The 20,048-nt window shown below is 35.4% G+C and overlaps 1 protein-coding gene across 1 annotated transcript; it reads left to right on the top strand.

Moving 5' to 3' along the window:
- The first annotated feature begins 8,427 nt into the window (after positions 1 to 8,427).
- Ana3 (rotatin homolog anastral spindle 3) lies at positions 8,428 to 19,113 on the top strand. Its single transcript, XM_076899444.1, is given in 30 exon segments — positions 8,428 to 8,520; positions 8,522 to 8,571; positions 8,651 to 8,835; positions 8,974 to 9,147; positions 9,302 to 9,441; positions 9,575 to 9,833; positions 9,935 to 10,093; positions 10,184 to 10,288; positions 10,355 to 10,873; positions 10,951 to 11,171; positions 11,255 to 11,492; positions 11,569 to 11,778; positions 11,864 to 12,070; positions 12,365 to 12,538; positions 12,637 to 12,772; positions 12,861 to 13,085; positions 13,173 to 13,434; positions 13,746 to 13,921; positions 14,046 to 14,288; positions 14,398 to 14,621; positions 14,730 to 15,023; positions 15,157 to 15,397; positions 15,496 to 15,664; positions 16,396 to 16,592; positions 16,680 to 17,413; positions 17,662 to 17,866; positions 18,060 to 18,271; positions 18,346 to 18,486; positions 18,618 to 18,747; positions 18,821 to 19,113. Coding segments are annotated over 30 exon segments (6,576 nt in total). The 5' UTR covers positions 8,428 to 8,443; the 3' UTR covers positions 19,090 to 19,113.
- Positions 19,114 to 20,048: the final 935 nt, after the last annotated feature.

The raw sequence follows: 20,048 nt of genomic DNA, 5'->3' as shown, positions 1-20,048 counted from the left end.
GCCTTGAGCAGCCTCCACTCGTGCCTCGCACTATAGCCGATTCTCATCGATACCAAACGAACGGAAGAACCGACGAGAGTTGTCCAATCGACGATAGGACACGCGTGCACACGGACACACGTAACACAACACGCGACACACACGTATACAGGCGTAAAAAAAAATATTATATCGTTGTCGATGTCCTACGATTGTTAAAACGGAAACGCGAGCGTCGTCGAGCCGCCACGGCTCTCGACGCGTCGCGCGTCCGATCCGTGTAATTCACAATTTCAATGATATTTATTATTTTTTATAATAGCGTATACCGTGTATGTGTTTTCTGTCGTGATCGCCCACGTTTCTCCTTACCTCGATAGACGTTTAAGAAACGGGCGGAGGGAGGGTGGAAAGGTGTCGGAAGGGAAGTTGGGGAAGGATCGCGATCCTTTTTCTCCTGACTTCTCGTTCGACGCTTCTTCCTCGTCCCCGTCCCTCCAGGAGTCTTTATTAATTCCCTAATTATTGCGTTGTTACGTGGAAATCGTTAGGTCGCGGCGATCAGTCGCGCGCCCGATTGTTTAACTGCATATACGATCGTCGAGTCCCCTGATCACTCTCTCTGCAACCCTTTCGCTGCTCGGATGCTTCTTAACCCTTCCCAATTTGCGTCAAAGGTGGAGAAATTTCTGTCGAACGGATAGGAACGCTTGAGAGAGAGAGAGAGAGAGAAAAAAGAAGAAAATAAAAAAAAATTAATAAATAAGTATATTCGACTCTTTATGGTCTTTAGAACACCGTTAACGAAGTTACTGCAAAAATAGAGTACTCTACTTTGAAAACGCGGCATTCTCGTTGTGTGTGCAGACGAGGTAGAATCTTTCGATGTTTAACAACGTAGGCTTAAGCGATCGTTTTCAACTGTGCAATCGATTCAGTGGTTTAAACTATATACATATAGTCTCGTATCAAGTGGTTTGAGCTAAGTCCAGCCTATTGGCGAAGGGTTAAGCAGGGTCTCGAACACGGTCCACACATGTACCTTCTAGCGTAAACGAAGACATCAGGTGAATCCGTTTATATCAATTGGTGAACGAGATAATTAAAAAATATATGTGTATATATATTTTAGAAGAACGATATCGAAAGTAATGATCATGGCAAACATCGGAGAATGAAAGCTGTTGCAAGTTTTAGTATTCGAATCATTGCGAGCAGAACCAGTGTCGTTGCTTGAATCGTCTATGCTCATTTCTATGTTGCGAGCTTTATTGCGAATTATGAACGTGACGAGTCGTCGTTAACTGCACGAGAAACGATCATTAATTGTAACTACGATAAATAACTTTCGTTAGGATATCAAGGCTTCTTTTACATGGATCGTGAAAGAAGAAAGGGGGTGAAACGACTCTCGAATGGAAATTCGAAGCAATTCATTCGTTTCATATCGATTTTTCAAATTCCTCTGAAATTTCCACGAAATAATTACGTCCTCGTTAAGAAAGATATTTTTCACCGAATCTCTGCTTGCTTCGAAATTTCTAAACAATTATTTTCCAAATCCCCGACGGAGTAGTATAATGGACGCGGAGAGTAACCCCCTTTCATACTACTGTCAAAGTTAATTACTAATTTCGTAATTAAGCTTCGTTACAATTATTACCCACCGTAATTCGATTAAATTAACCTGACCACTTAACAATAATTAATTTCACCATTTATGAAAGCAAAAAAAAGAGTGAAACGATTTTGTTACCCTGCAGTCTGACGTTTCAAACGTCGTAACGAATTGATGGTCACTGCAACGACGAGCGTCGTAAAAAAAGTAGCCCATCACGGGTTAAATCGTGGCGAGCGTAGACAATTTCGAAATAATTAACCCGCGTCATTGTCCGGCTGGTAATCCTGCGCGTTATCAGAACCACGATATATATTATTACTGTATTAAATTTCGATGTAGCATAATAAGGGGTCGAAGTTATTATTCGCGGTGAACTCGCGTAATTTCGCCGGGCGAAATAGCCAGGCGACACGCAGCCGCGGTTCGAAAATTGCGCAAACTAATTCGACGGCGGGTTTAAAAAGAACCATCGAGTAACCCTGGTCGATTAACTCGACGTTATAATTTCGACGCGTACCCTTTCGTTTTCGATCGAGGAGCAAAATTGTTCTCTCCCGTCGCGTTGGTCACGAGCGAAGGCGATGTCGAGAAACAGAAAGCAATAAATTCTCTCTGGTTGAACGAGCCTGAAGACACACTTGACTGATAGCAAGTAGTTTAATACATGAGACGATGTCATCGTTGCCATTGCGCCGCATCTCCGTTGCGTTGTTCATTAAAGCGTATCGACGAGATAAATTCGAGACTCGAGTGACTAGCAAAATTCGTCGATATAGTAGCGACGTGTTGCTTACTGTCGAGTAACGCGATACGGATAGAGATCTGTTCCTTTGTCATTTTCAATCGATAGGATCAATAACCTGTTCGAGGTTGTGTTACGCGTTAACCATTCGCAGGCACGCTATAGCGTAACGTGGTGTGTATGATACCGTAGTTACAGTAAATTGATTATAATTGGCTGTTCAATTATATGGAAGACGCGCGTTACCCTTTACGCGTGCCAAATTCACTTCACACTGCCAATTACTTTAGCCAGGTATTTACTTTATCAAATTACAATCGATTAATTGCAATTATATATAGAATAGTCCCGATCTGTCGTGAATTAGTATCACAGTTAAATTAAATGGCGTCAGTTGCGGGAAAGCGGTTTGCCTTGCAATAAAATCCGAAAATAACGTATCACGAACTATTGGCTTCGAATTGAATATATGCTCTCTTTTAAATTCTTCCCGATGGAATTTGTGTACGTTGCTCCACACAAATTCATCGAACAGTATAGAACAGTGTTTCCCAATCACTGAGTCGAGAAAAATAAAAATAATTTTAGTTTATCAAAGAATGAACAATAGAAAATTCTTCACTAAATAAAAATAATATTTGTATGACATTAAATATTGTAAATGAAATCCTAATTTATCATCTATTGTTTTTTTTCTTCTTGGTTGACGTTGGTTCGAGGAATATCTTTTCTGTTTTCGTTAAAGAATAGAGAAACACTGGTTAGACAACAGTATCAACGAATTTGACCAAGATCATTTTTCACGAAAATCGAATTTATCAGCTTGAAGCTACGTACAGATTAATCGATTTACTCGAGTGTTCAATTGAGCGGATTCGTACAGACGCGAACTCGATGTCGAGTTATCCGAATCGATACGATTTGAATTCGAACCAACCATCGGGACATCGATTCGAAAGGAACTTAGAAAACGGTTGCCTGGAGGGGTTAACAAAATTGTAGAACGACAAATTCGATCGCGATTACATTTCTCTTGACGAAAAGCAACGGAGATGCGGTAGAAAGCGGATTCATGTCCAACCCTTCGCGTGCATACCGTGAACACGATGTATAAAACTGATTCGATCTGATTACTCGACCATCTTCGAATCAAGAAAACCACCGATCTCTAAACTAATATTATTTATACAAATAATCTGTTTCTTCATCAATAGCCTGTGAGTGATTAAATTGCAGCGTTGTTGCATTTAAAAAATATTTCCAAGCCAAGAAGCACGCGAAACGTGGGGTTGTTTTTCAACGTATACACGATTAGATCGCCGAAGGAATTTCGAAGAGATCATTCGCGTCCCTCTCGCCATGAATCCTTAACGAGAAATGAAACATCGACAGGCGTGTATCGCTAATGTGACGCTGAGAAGAGATACGATCGATTCCCAGCGATCTGATGCAGTCGTGCACCACTAAAAAACACAAGTTCACGAATTCGCTTCGGATACATAGATTAGATTGATGCGTGCTAACGATTGCGAGCTTCACTGTGCGTTCTTCTGTTACATTTTTAGTAGATACAGTATGTCTTCGTGTAAATTGAATATGGTAATTCGTTCCTACTTAAAAGTCGTGTCTAAGCACTGTGGAACTGCAACATCCCCTATTTCCACTCGATATTATCGATAAGTCCTTTTTCTCTTTAATTATTTTTTATTCTTCCAGTATATATAATCCTTAAGCTTAACACTAAACCTACCAGAGCGATCGAATAATCACTTTTGAGGCTTTAGTCAGAATTATTTTCTAATTATTACGTGACGATTATTCTATGTTTTATTGCTTAATGATAAATTCTATGTTATTCATAATCAACTGGAAAAGAATATAACTGTAAGATTAATTAAGGACAATTACAAGATTTTATAAATGGTTGGATAATTCTTTACAACTGAAATACTACTCTAATGACGTCATTCTCTGTCGCTCGCATTCTAGAATATTCCATAAACATAACATTTGAAACCCTAATTATTAATTAACATTTAATCGAGACACTTTCATCCTTCATAACATTTATTTGAAAGCCGCCATTAAAACCGCCATTGATAGAAATAAATATATATAAAATATGGGTAGGTTTAGTGTTAGCGTCAATAACCATCCCTCAGTTTATAAAAAACATACAAAAATGTTTGCACGGGGGTTGTGGCGCTTCGCAGTTCCAGCGTGGCGCAGTGTTCGGCTGCTACGCGCATGCGCGCGTAGAAAGGTGAACGCGAGGGCTAGAGAGCACTGTCGCTCCCGCAGTACAGAGCCTGGCGTGCTAGCGTAAGGTGGTTTCCTTTCGAGCAGCACCCCTCACTGATGTTAACTGTGAGTTGCCACTGTTTACAAATGTAAATAGAACCGATATAAAAAAACATCATTGATAATTTGTAAGTAGGTCTTGGCTGGTATTGGTAAGTTTGCATAAAATTAGATAAGATTTCTCGGTACGTTTGTTACACCTTTTCGCGACATTTTGTGTAAGTAGCGTTCACACGTATTTACTTTACAATTTTGTTCGATCGATGATCAATTCTTGTCAGATTATCCAAATTTATCTTGCAGTTAAGTCAGATACATTACATAGTTCGAATCAGATTACGATATGGAATTTATATTATCGTTTCGCGTTGACGAATTGATTCCAAAATTGTTTTCAACGATGTCGAAAATGGTAAGAATGTCTCAGAGGTGTATAAATCAATGATACGTACAATTTTCCGTACAAGTTGAAGCGATATTACGTGCAAAACATTTCCCACGCTGTTATCGTTCCGTAACAAGATAAACGCACGGCGAAGCTCGAAGGGATTAAGCTGAATTTCAATAGTACAGGCGAAATTGTCAAACGCCGTTGCTTGGCCGCAGAGTACCGTTCGTATTGTTAATTAGAATCGCGTAATTGCGCGTACCTTTGCTTCGACGCGTATAGAACGCACCCGAATGTTACCAGGAACAACGGAATTCCGAAAGCAATAACGTTTGTATTCGTTTTATCGACCGCTCGAGCGAAGCATATCCAGTATCTTATTTATCGGATAGCGAAGGGAGCCGGTAAGCTATCGATATCGCCGTCTACAAATGTCGATCGTCCTTTAACGTACGCGTTACCATTTTATAACAATCACGTGGCAACGTGGGAACCAAATAAATCGATCGTTATTCATCGACAACAATTTCGACGATGCAATCGTGCAACTTATCGAATGAACCGCTTGCGGCAAACATCCGTTTCGTTCTCAGCCTTACGCAACCGCCATCGATCAAATTATATAAAAGATTTACGACACTTCCATCGCGAGAGACGTATTTAACAAATAAGATCGAAGCGTCATCATAGAAAATAACGTGCAACCAATACTTACAATTCTGTACACTTGAAATACTTTCGTTTTGATTCGATCTTTCGCGATAGGAAGTGTTAATCTTTTGAGAAAAAAGAAAATCAATAAAATCATGCGATGCATCCTTTCTTTTTGTTATAAATAGTAACGATATATAGAATATAAGTTAATCTGCAACCAATTAGAAGTTGGTGATGTATGTTCCGTTTCTATCGCGATGTAACTACGTGGAACGATAAATGTAACACCTTGAGGAGGCATCGTGAGAGACCTCGAGGACGATCCTGAAGAAACGAAGAGTGTAAACGATGTGAGAGAACGGAAAAGCGCGGATGAGAGAACTGGCGAGGTACACGGCAAACATTAAAAATTGGAAAGCGAACGAGCAGCCGCGTATCTCCAAGCGATATTCGAAACCTCCCATCCATCTCGCGTGGCGCTTCTTATTTTGAACGCGGCGAGACGCGGTTTCGAGTGCAAAGAGAATGCACGATCGCTGGGAACATTGTTCCCGAGAAACTCGCGAAATTTTACGTCACTCGTTCGAAATGAAATTCCGCGATGTCTATAGACGGTTACCGTGGAAACAAGAGATAAAGCGGGAACGACGGAAAAATGTTTGTAAATTCCCGAGGAAACGTCGCTGCGAGATGACGAAAGGATGAAATGTGAAGTAGTATTTCTAACTTGATTTCAGTAAAAACAAGAAAGAAATGTGTACGTACATTAACATAATCGTCTGAAATTTGTGTAACAAGAGGCATTACGATTTTAATACTGCATTGTACTTCGCTACTTTTTCTATACAAGCGAAATATTTGGAAATATTTTCTTCTTTTTCTTGGTTATAATATTAATAATACAACACGTAATAGAATTGGAAAATTCATTTCCAACGAGTGATCGTAGAAAATTTCTGGAATGCGACGATTGTTGCATTCCATTTGCACAGAGAGCGTGCCACGCTGGTTGATTTGCTTTCTGCCAGACGCGCGCTATGAATATCCATGGAAACGGGATCATTGACGCAGATCAAAGACGCGTTTTTATTAATTAAATCTGCCCCTTTGCGGAAGATCGCGATCATGGAATATTTCCATGTACTATCCGAGCTTCGAAGCGATTGCGAGAATCGAGTCGGTTCGCTCGAACCGCGAGAAACTCCACGGTAAAACGTATAATTTGCACGGTGAAAATTGAAAAAGTAGAACGCGCTTTCGCGCGCGCAACGATCAGATACAATTCACCGGATCTCGTCATCTTCTCTGAAGGGGCATCTCAGTAGACTTTTCCACGAATATTCGCGGCGTTTATCCAGCGCGAGTAAACGCTATGCATAAGTTCGCGGCTATGCAAATCCGGAAAGGCTCGCACTTACGCAAGCCACGCGAACCTTGGGAGCGAACAAATAAGATGAGAGGGGCGAAAAGCCATGTGAAGAACCTGAACAGGAAGAGAATAGATGCGGTGTACGCTCCTTAGACGATTACCAACGATCCGACGATTAGTTTTAATCCCTTTTGTACGTTTATATGCAGTTAAATGACGTGTACATAATTATCTAAATCAGTGTTGTGAGATTAACCCGATCGTAATACCTACCACATACACACGTACACACAAACCGAGCCCCGTTAGCGGAATGGTATGTGGCTTCGAATTATTAATCCTTGAAATTTTGGTGGGGTGATTAAACGGTCCTTCCGAAACATCACCGGATTCTTAATGCCGTCCGCTTACGACGAGCACGTTCGCCTTTATCATTCAAATTAAATATTCGATATACATTTCTTTTTAATCGTTACACTTTGTCTTATGAACGTACACACCTACAGGATTTAGTGTGCAAGTATTATAGTCCTTTTTATTGCATGACAGTTGTCGTTTATTAGAGAAAGTTTCAAAATTGAAGATGTATGTAACGATACGTACATAGAAGAAGAAAAAGGAATTGCGCTCGGTCTTGAGTCGACGACGTTACGAATATATTTTTATTCTTACCTAATCACGTTGATAGTCCTTGAATTACTATTTAAAATGGTATTTCTTGAATTGATCTCGTAACTCGTACGTTTCAGTCGAGTTCTGCTCTAGTTTTCTTGCCTGTGTATTAAGTCGAATGTTACTTGTTTAAAAGTTGTGCAGACTGTGGAATATAGATTGTTATGAACAGCTTCCCTCCGCGCTTCTGAAACTAACTTTGAAATCGATGCCACGACGAGAAGTACCAGGTGAAAACGCCCTTAGAAAATCATGAAACATGGACCTGCTTCCTCCTCCGGTGAAGTCGTATTATATCGTGTTGATACTGCATCAAATTCGATTGAACGAATGCCTCGTTGATTTGCGCGTGCGCGGGAAATTTAAATAATAAGATATATAGACGACCATGCGTTCATATCGCTGCGTCTCTCTGTTTATTTTCGTACGTTCGCCAATAGATGGCGCGAAAGCACGATTACATTAAAGGTGTATTTTCATTGCTACAGTAGTGGATCTACGTATGTAGCGATTTTAAGAACTTTGAATGGCTGGCTCGACGATATGTTTTGTACGATAATAATACAATTTACGATTTAAAAAGAATGGTATGTAACGTGAAAAGTAAATGTAACGATTCTCGATCGTCCCAGTTAGACGCTATTCAATTTTTATTTAATTATGTCAAAATTTATGTCCTTTTACGAGACGTAATCTCGCACGCTGATTTTACCCACAATGCATACGTCATGTGGCGGTGAAATATTCAAAACAATAGTGTCAGATAACCTCAAACGTGACAGACTGAAAAGGTTAGGAAATGTCAAACATGAACGGAATATCAGCGGTACACGTTAAGAAATTAGGTAAGTATATACAAAGAATTTAGATAAGACGCTTAAATGAAATACGGAGAATGCGAGGAATTTATTAAATAAATTTTAGATCATAATATAGAGGAAATACGATCGAGAGCTTTGGATAATATTATCTCGAAATATGATCTCGGTTTTGGTTGCGACTGCGATGCTGTTAAAAAGGAATTAATAACGAAACTATTTAATTGGTTCTCGTTCGACACATTCTCTCGAACGCAAAAAGTTTTAGATTTACTGCTACGTTTGTTAAAGGTACTTAAACATTCATTTCCTTAATTTATCGATAATTTACATAGTGCGGAGTGGTTGTACTGCGAAGAATATGTTTTTAGCATACAAAATTATATTTGAAAATGTTTAAGTGTTATTAACTATTGTGCGTTTCATAAGACAGGTGATAAAAGTTATTTAAATGCTTTCGGTAAATTAAGATTTCAAAATGAACTTCACGAATTAAGAAGAAAGTTAAGTTCTGAATGGTATGAAAAATTAAATGAAATTGAAGAGATTGTTCTCAATTCTGATGGTTTACAAACTGTATCGACAAATGTGGAAAGTATAAAGGTTTGTGTGATATAGTTTAATATATCGGAAATGTATCAGAGTGAATTATTTAACACATTTTTATTTACAATATTATAAAGTTTTATTCGCTCTCTACTCATATATTCATTTACAAGTATATAAAAAGAAATAATTTACGAAACTATTTTTTAAGGATCCCAACTCTCCAACAATGGGATTTATCGATTATGATAGGCATAGAACGCGTATAAAAGATCATGAATATAATGGAAAAAAAATAGAAGATCATAGTTCATCTCGAAGTGAACTTAATATTCCCTATACCTTAAATAGGTAAATATGAGATGTAGTAATTAATCAAATGAGAAAAAGAAATGTCATGCTAGTTATAGAATACAGCGGAATAATTTTTGCATTTTTTTGTAAATGAGATTTATTCCATATACTTTATACATGTTAAATATAGTACAGTACCGTTTGATTTAACATTGGAATGTGGTGATGGAACGCCAATATCCAAGACTACGGAAGGTGGTATTAAGTGGCTAGTCATGCCATGGCAACCATTGGTTACCTCTGATAAAGGTGTTTTAGCAGCAGTCGAAGAAGCTCTAAATAATAGTTTGGACACAAATCTTATACTGCATACCTGCCAGTTTATAACAAACGTAATGATGCAGGATTTTCCAGCAGAAGTATTCCTTCAAAGACCAGCAATAGTTTCTGTAAATGTTTAAAATTACTTTTTTAATGTATTCTGATAATAAATAAACTTTCCTACACCTTTTCAGAACCTTACTTAATAAAGTGTGTAATTAAATTTCAGATATTACATAATCTTTTGGAATCTAGCGCAAATACCTCAAATACCAGTCTCAGAGTTATAGTACCGATGGTATTGAAAACACTTTATAAACTAACACGGTCTTTGAGATTAAGAATTTATTACTACTGTGAACCATGCATTGCAAATAAGAAACAGAAAGTAATTAACCAGACAGCAGATTAAATAGTATAATACCACCTCAATGTGTACTTATAATATCATGTACTAACTGAAAATTGTATTTTTCAGTTATTAGCTGGAAAATTAAGTAGCAATTTTTATTCATCTTCCGAGACGAGAGACAGTCCCGATGGAGGATTTCCAGAAGCCAATTATCAAGCATATCAGTCCACAGTAAGTATACAATTTGATGAAGTTATTTATAATTGTTAATCTTGATATGTTATATATTTTACTTAGGGTAGTGAGAGAAGTCAAAGTATATCGGATAATATAGATGATTCTATTTTGCAATTACAACAAATGCTTATACCGACATATTGCATCGAGACATCGAAACATGTTACGTCTCAATTAAGTATTCCTATTAATGAAACATTTCCATTGACAAATATTAAACACGTGACAGATCTATTATATGAACTGGTGCAGTTACTTATCATTAGTGTTATGCCGAATGTTTGGCTTTGCAGTGATGATATTGCTGTGAAAGTAACTGAGGATATGAAAATATTATTCGGCATCTTGGGTGATGTCATTGAATACTTTGGGAATTATAGCGCGATAGATCATTTCAGAATAACGTATCTGCATCTCGTAACTATTACAATGAAACTTTTAAGTAACATCGTCCCTTTAGAAATATCAGACGTTGTGTTTCCAAAATCGCTTAAAACATCGATATGTGTAGCCATAATGGACGCTCCTATTTACTTCTTGTACCCGAAGCTGCATTCTACATTACAAGAATACGGTCGCGTATGTCATTCATTTTTCACCTCGTATATTTTAAATAATATATTTATGCTTTTAATCATTTATTTCATTCCTTACAGCAATTCCAAGGTAATGACCAAATTGCGTACATCAAGATATTTGATGAAACGAGGATTTTAGCGAAGTCGATGAAAGCTGCTATATCATTGATCAGGAATTCGTCCGATTTATCTCCTTCGGAAGTTTTGAAAGAGTTATACGCTTCAAAATTAAGTTTGCCATATCACAAAAATTTCAACATTATAAAGAAAACGATCAAGATTTTACAAAATGTGAATAGGTATATACATGTATAATGAGCGGTTCGGTTACTTGGTCACTCTAAAACTTAAATATTAAAATGTCATTTATTTAACATTTAAGGTATTCTCTAAATAACGAAGATCGTGCATTAGCCACGAAATTAATATTAAGCTTATTGGCAAACGCGGATACCGATATACAGTATGCATCATATCTCGAATGTCACGGTTTGGTTAAAAATATTCTAGGCGTAGAATATAGCAAAGAAAGATTATCATGGGAGAATTTGATATTTCTATTTGAATCTTCCGTTTTAACTGAAATAATATTGCATGGCATACCCCATGAAGACAAAAGGGTAAAAGTTTTGATACAGGACATACGAAATTTTTTAACAATTTGCAAACTGTTGTAACATATTATGTTCTTGTTAGATAAAAGAAATGTCAGAAGAAATGTTAGTGTACATACTGAAGGGAAGAGTACAAATGGGTGAAAATGGATGGTTAAAGACATTAGAAGCCTTAGTACCGGTGCTACCCCTTCTACAATGCCATGCTCATCCTTCTACTACTTTAGGTCAATGCATAACAAAAATTTTCGATCCTGATGTTTCCTCTAATATACAATTACCATATATCGAGGTAATGTAAAATTCACTGTTAGACAGGTACTTTTTCTATGCAAGTTCTTTAATATTCTAATCAAATATAATATTTGCTCGGAAAGGTCCTGAAAGGTAATTTGAGGTTTTTATTCTCATCGGATGAAGATATTAGAGAAGAAACCGTTTGTCGATTAATTTGGCTTCTTGGGAAAGAAAAGGATTCCGTCCAAAAATTTCCACGATTGTCATCTTTACATGGTTTACCTCTTAACTCGCTTTGCATATCTGAGCGTCAGATGTTTTTAAAAAAATCCGAAGGCAATTATCAGGTTACATATTTTCATATATGTATATATACGCTTAACAATTATTTTACGTGTCATCTATTGTTATTCAAATTTGCGCTTCCTATGGATGAGAAAACATACGTTGGATTTTGAAAACTCCCGTTTTCAATCGATAAAATTTGTTAAAAATGACTATTATAAAATTTTAAATGTTGTTATCGTGTTTCCTTTGCTGGAAGACGGAAATTGTTTTGATGATTTATGCAGACATTTTACTTCGATTACATACTGCGTCATAAAAAATCGAATACACAGAATAACATAAAATGTTTACAGAGAAGTAATTTGTTGTCCGTACTTGAGATGTTGAACGAGCCAAACGTCGATCCAAAAATACGGAAATCAGCATTAGTCCAAATTAGTGTAATGCTATCAGATTCTTCTTTGCATAAATTATTTATTACAGAGAATGGATTATCTCTTATCTTGAAAATATTTAACAGCGCCTTAGTAAGTTTCATTGTATAATTTCGAGAAACATAATATTTACATTAGACAACATTAGACAATATAATTTATCCTTCATAAAAAATTGTATGAATTTTTAGGTTGAAAAAGATTATTTTAATTATCCAGATTCTGTCGTCCCTATAATTACTATATTGAAACTCTTAGCGTGCACTGAGAGTTCTGTACGTCAAGATCTATCCACTCGGATTAATGTTCTCTTAAATATAATCAGAAGTAGATACAATGAAATATGACTATTTTATCACAAAACAAAAATACAATAGCATGTAAATATCTTATTTCTAAAAAAATATTCTTGTAGGTCTTTTTCTATTCCCAAACAACGAATGCGTTAAAACTGATGGTTCACAACTGTTATGTTTATTGCTTTACAACGAATACCTTATAAGAACGAACGAGAGGTATACAGAGAATTATAATCAGTTACACGTCTCTTTGCCTTATATTATTGTATCAAAAATGAAACTACCATTTCTTTGTAAATCGTATTGGAAAATAAGTATGCATAGGCGATCGGATACATTTGGTAAATTGAGTTAATTGATCGAACACTTTATCATAATACGATATCGTTGCAAAATGTGCTGAGCTCGTTTTGTTTTCTGATTTTCAGTTCTTCATGGTTCCAACTCGCTGGTGTCAACGTTTATCAAACAGTATTGGATATGGGAATGGCACGATGGTATGAACGTACTTTGGAAGAATTGGAACGATCTCCACGATTCCGATATATCAGAAAAACTGAAAATTCAAGAAAACGAATTTCTAATTTTACGTTTCAGCCTTCCCCACTATTGTTGCCAACATCAACTGTACAATATACAAAATTCAACTACTCATGATTCAGTTTCACGCGCGCTCGATTACCTCACAATGTAAACAGTGTTTCCCCACGTTGTTCTTATAACTGATTATAATTCCGCTTGGCATCATTCCGTCAATAGCTTATTGTAATTCCCGCCAGGATCACACGAGTTACGCATATATGACCTCGCAATATTTGTCATAACAGTGCATTGCAATGCGTATGAATAGTCTGCGCCAAATTAAGCAACCATCGTAGCCGTAACATTATAATACATGCCAAAGAACTACTCTTGCTATGTTTCTTGAAACTCGTGTGATCGCCGTCTTGTTCATCTGGGCAACCATTTTTAATTCCCTAATAATTACGTAAATTTTTCAGGTACATAAAATTTTATAAAATGCAGCAATACGAGGAGATAAAAGACATAAGCTTACTACCTTGGGAACAAACTTTTGAACGGTTCTTACTTTCGCAACCGGCAAGTAAAGAGGATTGCGACTTACTTGTTGAAGTTTTGAATTTTCTACAGCTCTATATTAATGTGACACAAAATGGTAAGGCTCTCAAATGATTATTGGTATTCTCGAGAACGGTGTGATTTGAAATTATTACTTCGAAGAATGTTAACATTCAGATACAGTAAAAACACTTTTGTTCCTTTGTTTCTTCGCAAACTAGGAAAACATAAATGGACCGACAAAATAATTAAAAATATTACTAAATCGTTGGCAGAATTATTAAAAAACTCAGAGTTAGATAATCAAAGTGTGCATCAATCTATATTGAAATTAGCTCGTACATGCGCGGCAATAGAAAACACTGAAAAATCTACTGTAGAAGACCAAGACATTTGGCTTCATTTTATCGAATTAGTTGTATCTACTTTATGCTTGGGGGACCAGCAACATTTTTATAACTTAGGTAACATCCTTTATTTCATATTGCACTACCTTACAATTAATTTTTACATATGTGTATATATGTGAAAAATAATATATTGTTCATTTCGTATTTTTTAATTTTATAACAGCTTATCTTGACTGGTTGTTAACATGTTTAACATATTTAATTGAAAAGTGTCATTGGGCAAATTATAAAAATTTATTGATATCATTAGGAAATACATTAATCGAATTGATCATATCGTTTCATGGAGCTGGAACTGTTAGTTTCATGGGTTTATCCATAACCAGAAATTCTATCATATGCCTTAATCACTTATTATATCAAATGCAAATAAACTTTAATAAAAATGTAAGTATATTGCGAATTAAATATTTCTCTGTTCGTACGGAAATGGTTAATTGTACATACACGTAGTATACGTACGTACACGCATCTTTTTTCTTTCTATTTTTTCAGACATTCGCACAGTTTTGGTACGAAGAAGGTCGTACATTAAATTGGTTGCCCATGTTATGGCAAAATCGAGATCCTTTAGTTCGCGCATCCGCTTTACAATTGTTAGCGGGTTTAATGAATAATTTGCATACAGCTTCTCAACTACTAAATTGCCTAGCACTGGCACCAGGCGATTTATGTCAAACATTACTCCAATATATTATTAGCAGAGAAGACTCGTGTATTGTTAGAGAACAGGCATGCTGTGCATTCAGCAGTCTAGTAAAAAATTGCAATTCCATCGTTTTTCAATATGTAAGTATTAAATGCTATTCATTCTGATAAGAAGTAAAATTAATATTTATTTTAAATTCGAAACTTGAGGGCTATATGGAAAACAATATTTAAGCAGGGAATTTCTTTTAGTATTTAATATTTCTTTATATAGGTAGATTCTTTGAAAGCAAATGCTATCTTAATCTACATAGAACAGAGCAACGCTTACTACGAAATTAGCGTATTATGTTCGAATGTTTATATGTTTACTTCTTTGGACTATGACTACGTGAGTAGTCAAGAACAAGACAATGGGAAAACCCCGTCTATTCACAGTACGCAATCAGGCTATACATCCATGGTACCACGAACAATTTCGTACCTGTATAATTGTCAAGATGAATTACAACCCTGTACGTGCATTTTTTTATTGTAATATTTTTGTAAAATTTAGCTTCTCTGAAAAGCAAACCATAGTTGATAGATATAAATATTAATCAATTGTATTTAGTTTCTGCGAGAGGATCAGTAACTATAGACACGGATAATTACTTGCAATTGGTAGCGACGCCATCGTTAATAACAGCTGTTTGCAGACTATTGAATAACTTAATATTTGTAGGCAAACAGGAAGTTGTTCATCAAATTTATGAACATTCCATTGATAAATATTTATTTGGGTAATTAAAAACGGTCAACAAATATTTTTCATGTCTTCCCGTAAAGACGTTAGTCATGCACCGCATAACAATCAACAGATTGTACATGCAATAGTCTTTTCTCATTCAACAATGTCGAAAACATCGCAACGGTATTACCATTTATTACTCTTACATAAAAAGGTCTAACAGCAAAAATACATAGTAGAACTTCGTTTACCACTATGTATTGACTAGAATGGGTTAAGTCCTATTACTGATTCAGATACACGAAGCTCTACTGTATATTTTCATGTACAATTCTAGCAATTGGCCTATATCGATGAACACTAAACTGTATGAGAAATGAGCAACTTGTAGTCCGTGTATTAAAAATATATCTATTAAAAAATCTATTTAAGTAAAGGAGCTCACGGGGAATGTTGAAACAAGGTTGTTACGTGCGTCACACGATTGTGTGTTGTTACAAACTTTATCCTTTCAACCAGTTTTTTTTTTTAACCGTGATTACTACGGCCCGTACAAATTATTGGGTTTTAAAGTTTGACCAACAGCAAAAATGGGTCGCTCGTCCCTTAGCTATATTGCGTGTAAATTCTCTGAACTTCACATTATTGCAAAGCGTACTCTCATAATTAAAGCGAGACGTGGTTGAATGCTGCACGTTGTTAAGCGACGCATGACCGCGTTTTACTTTTACAAATTAATGGCTTGTTTAATGTAATTCATACTTCGAATTCATACATTTTTAGCTGCATCAACAAGATTCCAAAAGATGTCGAAAGCAGAAAGAATTTAAGGCATTATTGCGAAATATTGGAAATGTACATCAGCATTTGCAAAGTTTTAACAAACTGTGTCACGTACAGTAACGAGTACTCGCTTGTTGCCAATTTTTCACCTGAATTATTGTACATGTTGTTCTGTTTTCTTAACAGCGATTTATTTCGTAAGTTATACGCATTACAAATCAAACGTTTACATATCCTCTTCTGGTAGATTTTACATGAACTGCACTAATATAATATACATGCAGGCAACGATACAACGCAGTTAATATCTCTACGAAACAAATTCTGGACAGAGATTTTCAATTTCATAGCTATACTCTCGCTGACGGAGAATCAGCACTTCGAATCAATACAAACAGCTTTAGAATCATGCGGTCCAGAGGCTGTACTCTCAACCATCTATATCGCAATGAAAGATTCTAGTTCAGAGCTTCGTATTAGCGCTATCGGTTGCTTCGCGTTTCTACTTTCTCAAGAAATTCAAAAAGATTCGTTGGGGAAAAGCAGTGTCTCGTTACAAACGGTAATAGACACTGCTTTAATGCATCCACCAAGTGACGCTAGAAATAATTTAAGGGAAATTATATCCGACGTCAATAAACTCTCTCTGCAGAGCGCCAATGTACACTACAAAAAATTAAGCGAAAATGGAGGTTCCCCTGTGATTTGCGGGAAACTGACAGAATACGAAGCAGACAGAAACGAGATCGCCTTGAGTGAAGAACTCTGCAGTATTCTGTTACACTTGTTTATAGCTCATAATTATAATAGATCGAAGAAAAATAGAAAATTAAGCGAGGACAAGGATTTAATAACAAGCGCACTAACCAATTTATTATGCGTGTCGAATACGGCTAAGAAAATCGCATTGAAAGAAAATTTACCTGAAACTGTTTTAATGATACTGAAAGAGATGTATGTAAGATTAAATCTGCAACCTTTCGAACTTTTTAAAAATCAAATCGACCGTGAAAAGAAGGTGTGTAATGAGAATGTTAATTATGCTCTTTAGTTTAGTTATTCTAATCAATATTTCGAACATGAAACAAAGGAAAATAACACTTTGCATTAATAAAGCTAGAGGAATGCAATGCACAATAATCAGGGTTTTTCCAACATTACCACTTTAAATTGAATATGCAAATGTTATTCATTGACGTGGCATAAAATTTTCTACGTGCTTTTTACGGACTCATAATAAAAAGTTTTCCTCGCTTTCTTATACAGATTCATCCATTGCTACGGGACATGAATGCAATTTTCATATTATTAATGAATTTCATGTACGGTAATACGGAAGTTAAGGAGGTGGTGAGAAAAGCAGGACTGGCTGATGCATTACATAAGCTATGGGCCTGGATTGCATTAAGTAAAATGGTTTCGACCACTGCACTTAAATTACTGGCAACCTACACTACAAACTGCACTACAGGTACACATTTATAATTGAATATTAAGTAGATATTCGTTCGTAAAGTACGCGAATATGAGAAGTTTTGGGAATTTTTTTTCTTTCATGATAAAAAAAAAAGACAATCTTTCAGACATAATATCCACATTAATAAATGAAACAATTATCAATAGAAATAAATCATTTAATTTTAATAACAATTTTAATTTTACAGCGGCACAGTCTTTGACATTAACAACTATTTTACCAGGAACAGGACTTAGAAGAACTCCGAATACTCTCGCTCTGATACATGTTATTATACAATTAGTTTGCAAAGAAATAGACAAGGCTGGACAATTCTTCGATAATCATAAGTTACACTTTGCATTTCATATTCTGCGAAATGCAATACACGTTCACGAGTGTAGAGTATCGATTTCAAAGGTAATTGCATGCCTTTTCGTACTCGTAAATGTACGCCGTCGAAGAACATCTATTTATTAAATGAATTATTACAGAGTAATCTTCTACAGTTCTTTACAAAAATACATCCAGTTACTACAAAACGGACGAAACCGTGGCCGCTTGTCGAATTGTACTGTTTAGAATTTCTGATTGACTTTACTTACTACGAAGAGGGTCAATTGTCTGTAATAAAGGTAATTAAACGTTTGTATAAATTTAAAAGGTATAAGTATCTTTTTAACATTATAAAATTCCAAAATAATTATTATTAGGCGCATTATTAGGCACAATTATTATTAGGCAAATTAACTATTCGTTTTTTCAGGCTGTCGATGGTTTGGACGTTTTGTTACAATTGTCAAAGTATTCATCGTCTTCTAATAGAATTCTAGCGATTTCCATATTGCGTAATCTTGCATTTAACATGACCAATCGTCCGCGACTGCTTAGTTCAGGTAAGCTAATAATCGTTTTAGCATCGCATCGTGAGTGATTATAAATGACTTTGACGGGATACAAATGTTTCAGTGGATTTTATTAATGTTCTACATGATATATTTAAGAACGGCACTTTGGACGAAATTAAAATAGCAGGTTCGATGCTGTGGTCCTTAGTGTCGAATAATCAAAAAGGGAAATTGATCGCGCGAAGTGCTGGTTTTTCGCAAAGTATACAAGAAACTTTAGGTAAACTTACACTATTAAATATAGACGACAGAAAAGAGGAAGAAGACTTAGTTAAAATGCTGCGATATATATTAAGAATTCTTAGTCCAGTAGATAGTAAAAATAATTAAGGACGTCGATCGAGTAAAGTAATAAGGTAATAGTATGTGAGTAATATAATTGACGTGTGAAATTTGTATATCTTATTATCTAATTATATATAAATATTTTTATAGATATATTTTTATATATATCAAGTAAAAGATTTGTTACAATATTTAACATAATAAGAAAATATTTAATACTGAATAAAAATTGTATAAACCTAATTATTTAATTATATTCGCATAATTCATCGTGCACATACTCGCAACAAGAGGAACGTACATACGAGCATTCATCTAGAGAATAATTAATATGACATTGTGTAAATGGAGTTGCTTCATTTCACTAACAGTATCTGTTTCTCAAGTTTCATTTACACGTGTTAAAGGAATTGAAGATAAATTGACTTAATATTTCTTATGATGATCACTGTATGTGGTATACGTAACGCATCAATTAAATGAAACGTGAGATTTACGTTAGTTAAGTTGATTAACACGAAAAATGAACAGGACTTGCTAAATGTTGAAAGACTTTTTCATTAATAACATTATACATTAATAAACATATGTTATTGATTTTCAGGATGTTTCATCCTGGCATACTCTACTGTAGATTCATGTATGTAAGAAGATTTGCCGTGCTTCAGGGATAATTTGAGCGATTCTTGAAATAACGAAGGCTTAAACATAACTTTTTTATGATTGTGCATAATTTTTGCAAGAAATTATAAACTATTTGGTTCAGTTATCTATTAACTTTAGTTAAATATTTTATATTTATTAAAAATATAGATTGCAGTTCATACCCGATAATCCAGTCATGGAACAAAGGTATTCACAGTCATATTACGAATATTTTGTTCCGTAGAAGTCGTCATTAATAATTTGGATGTAAATCATGTATAATAATACGGATCAAGTTTTCCTGCTTCACAAAAAAATTGCTAAACTATAATAATCAAATGTAATAACAGTTCCTCTTA

Source organism: Xylocopa sonorina, chromosome 8 (assembly GCF_050948175.1).
Source record: "Xylocopa sonorina isolate GNS202 chromosome 8, iyXylSono1_principal, whole genome shotgun sequence".
In the NCBI taxonomy this organism is placed as follows: domain Eukaryota; kingdom Metazoa; phylum Arthropoda; class Insecta; order Hymenoptera; family Apidae; genus Xylocopa; species Xylocopa sonorina.
Note: the sequence above shows the minus strand (reverse complement) of the source record. Positions and strands in the feature narration are given on the sequence as shown.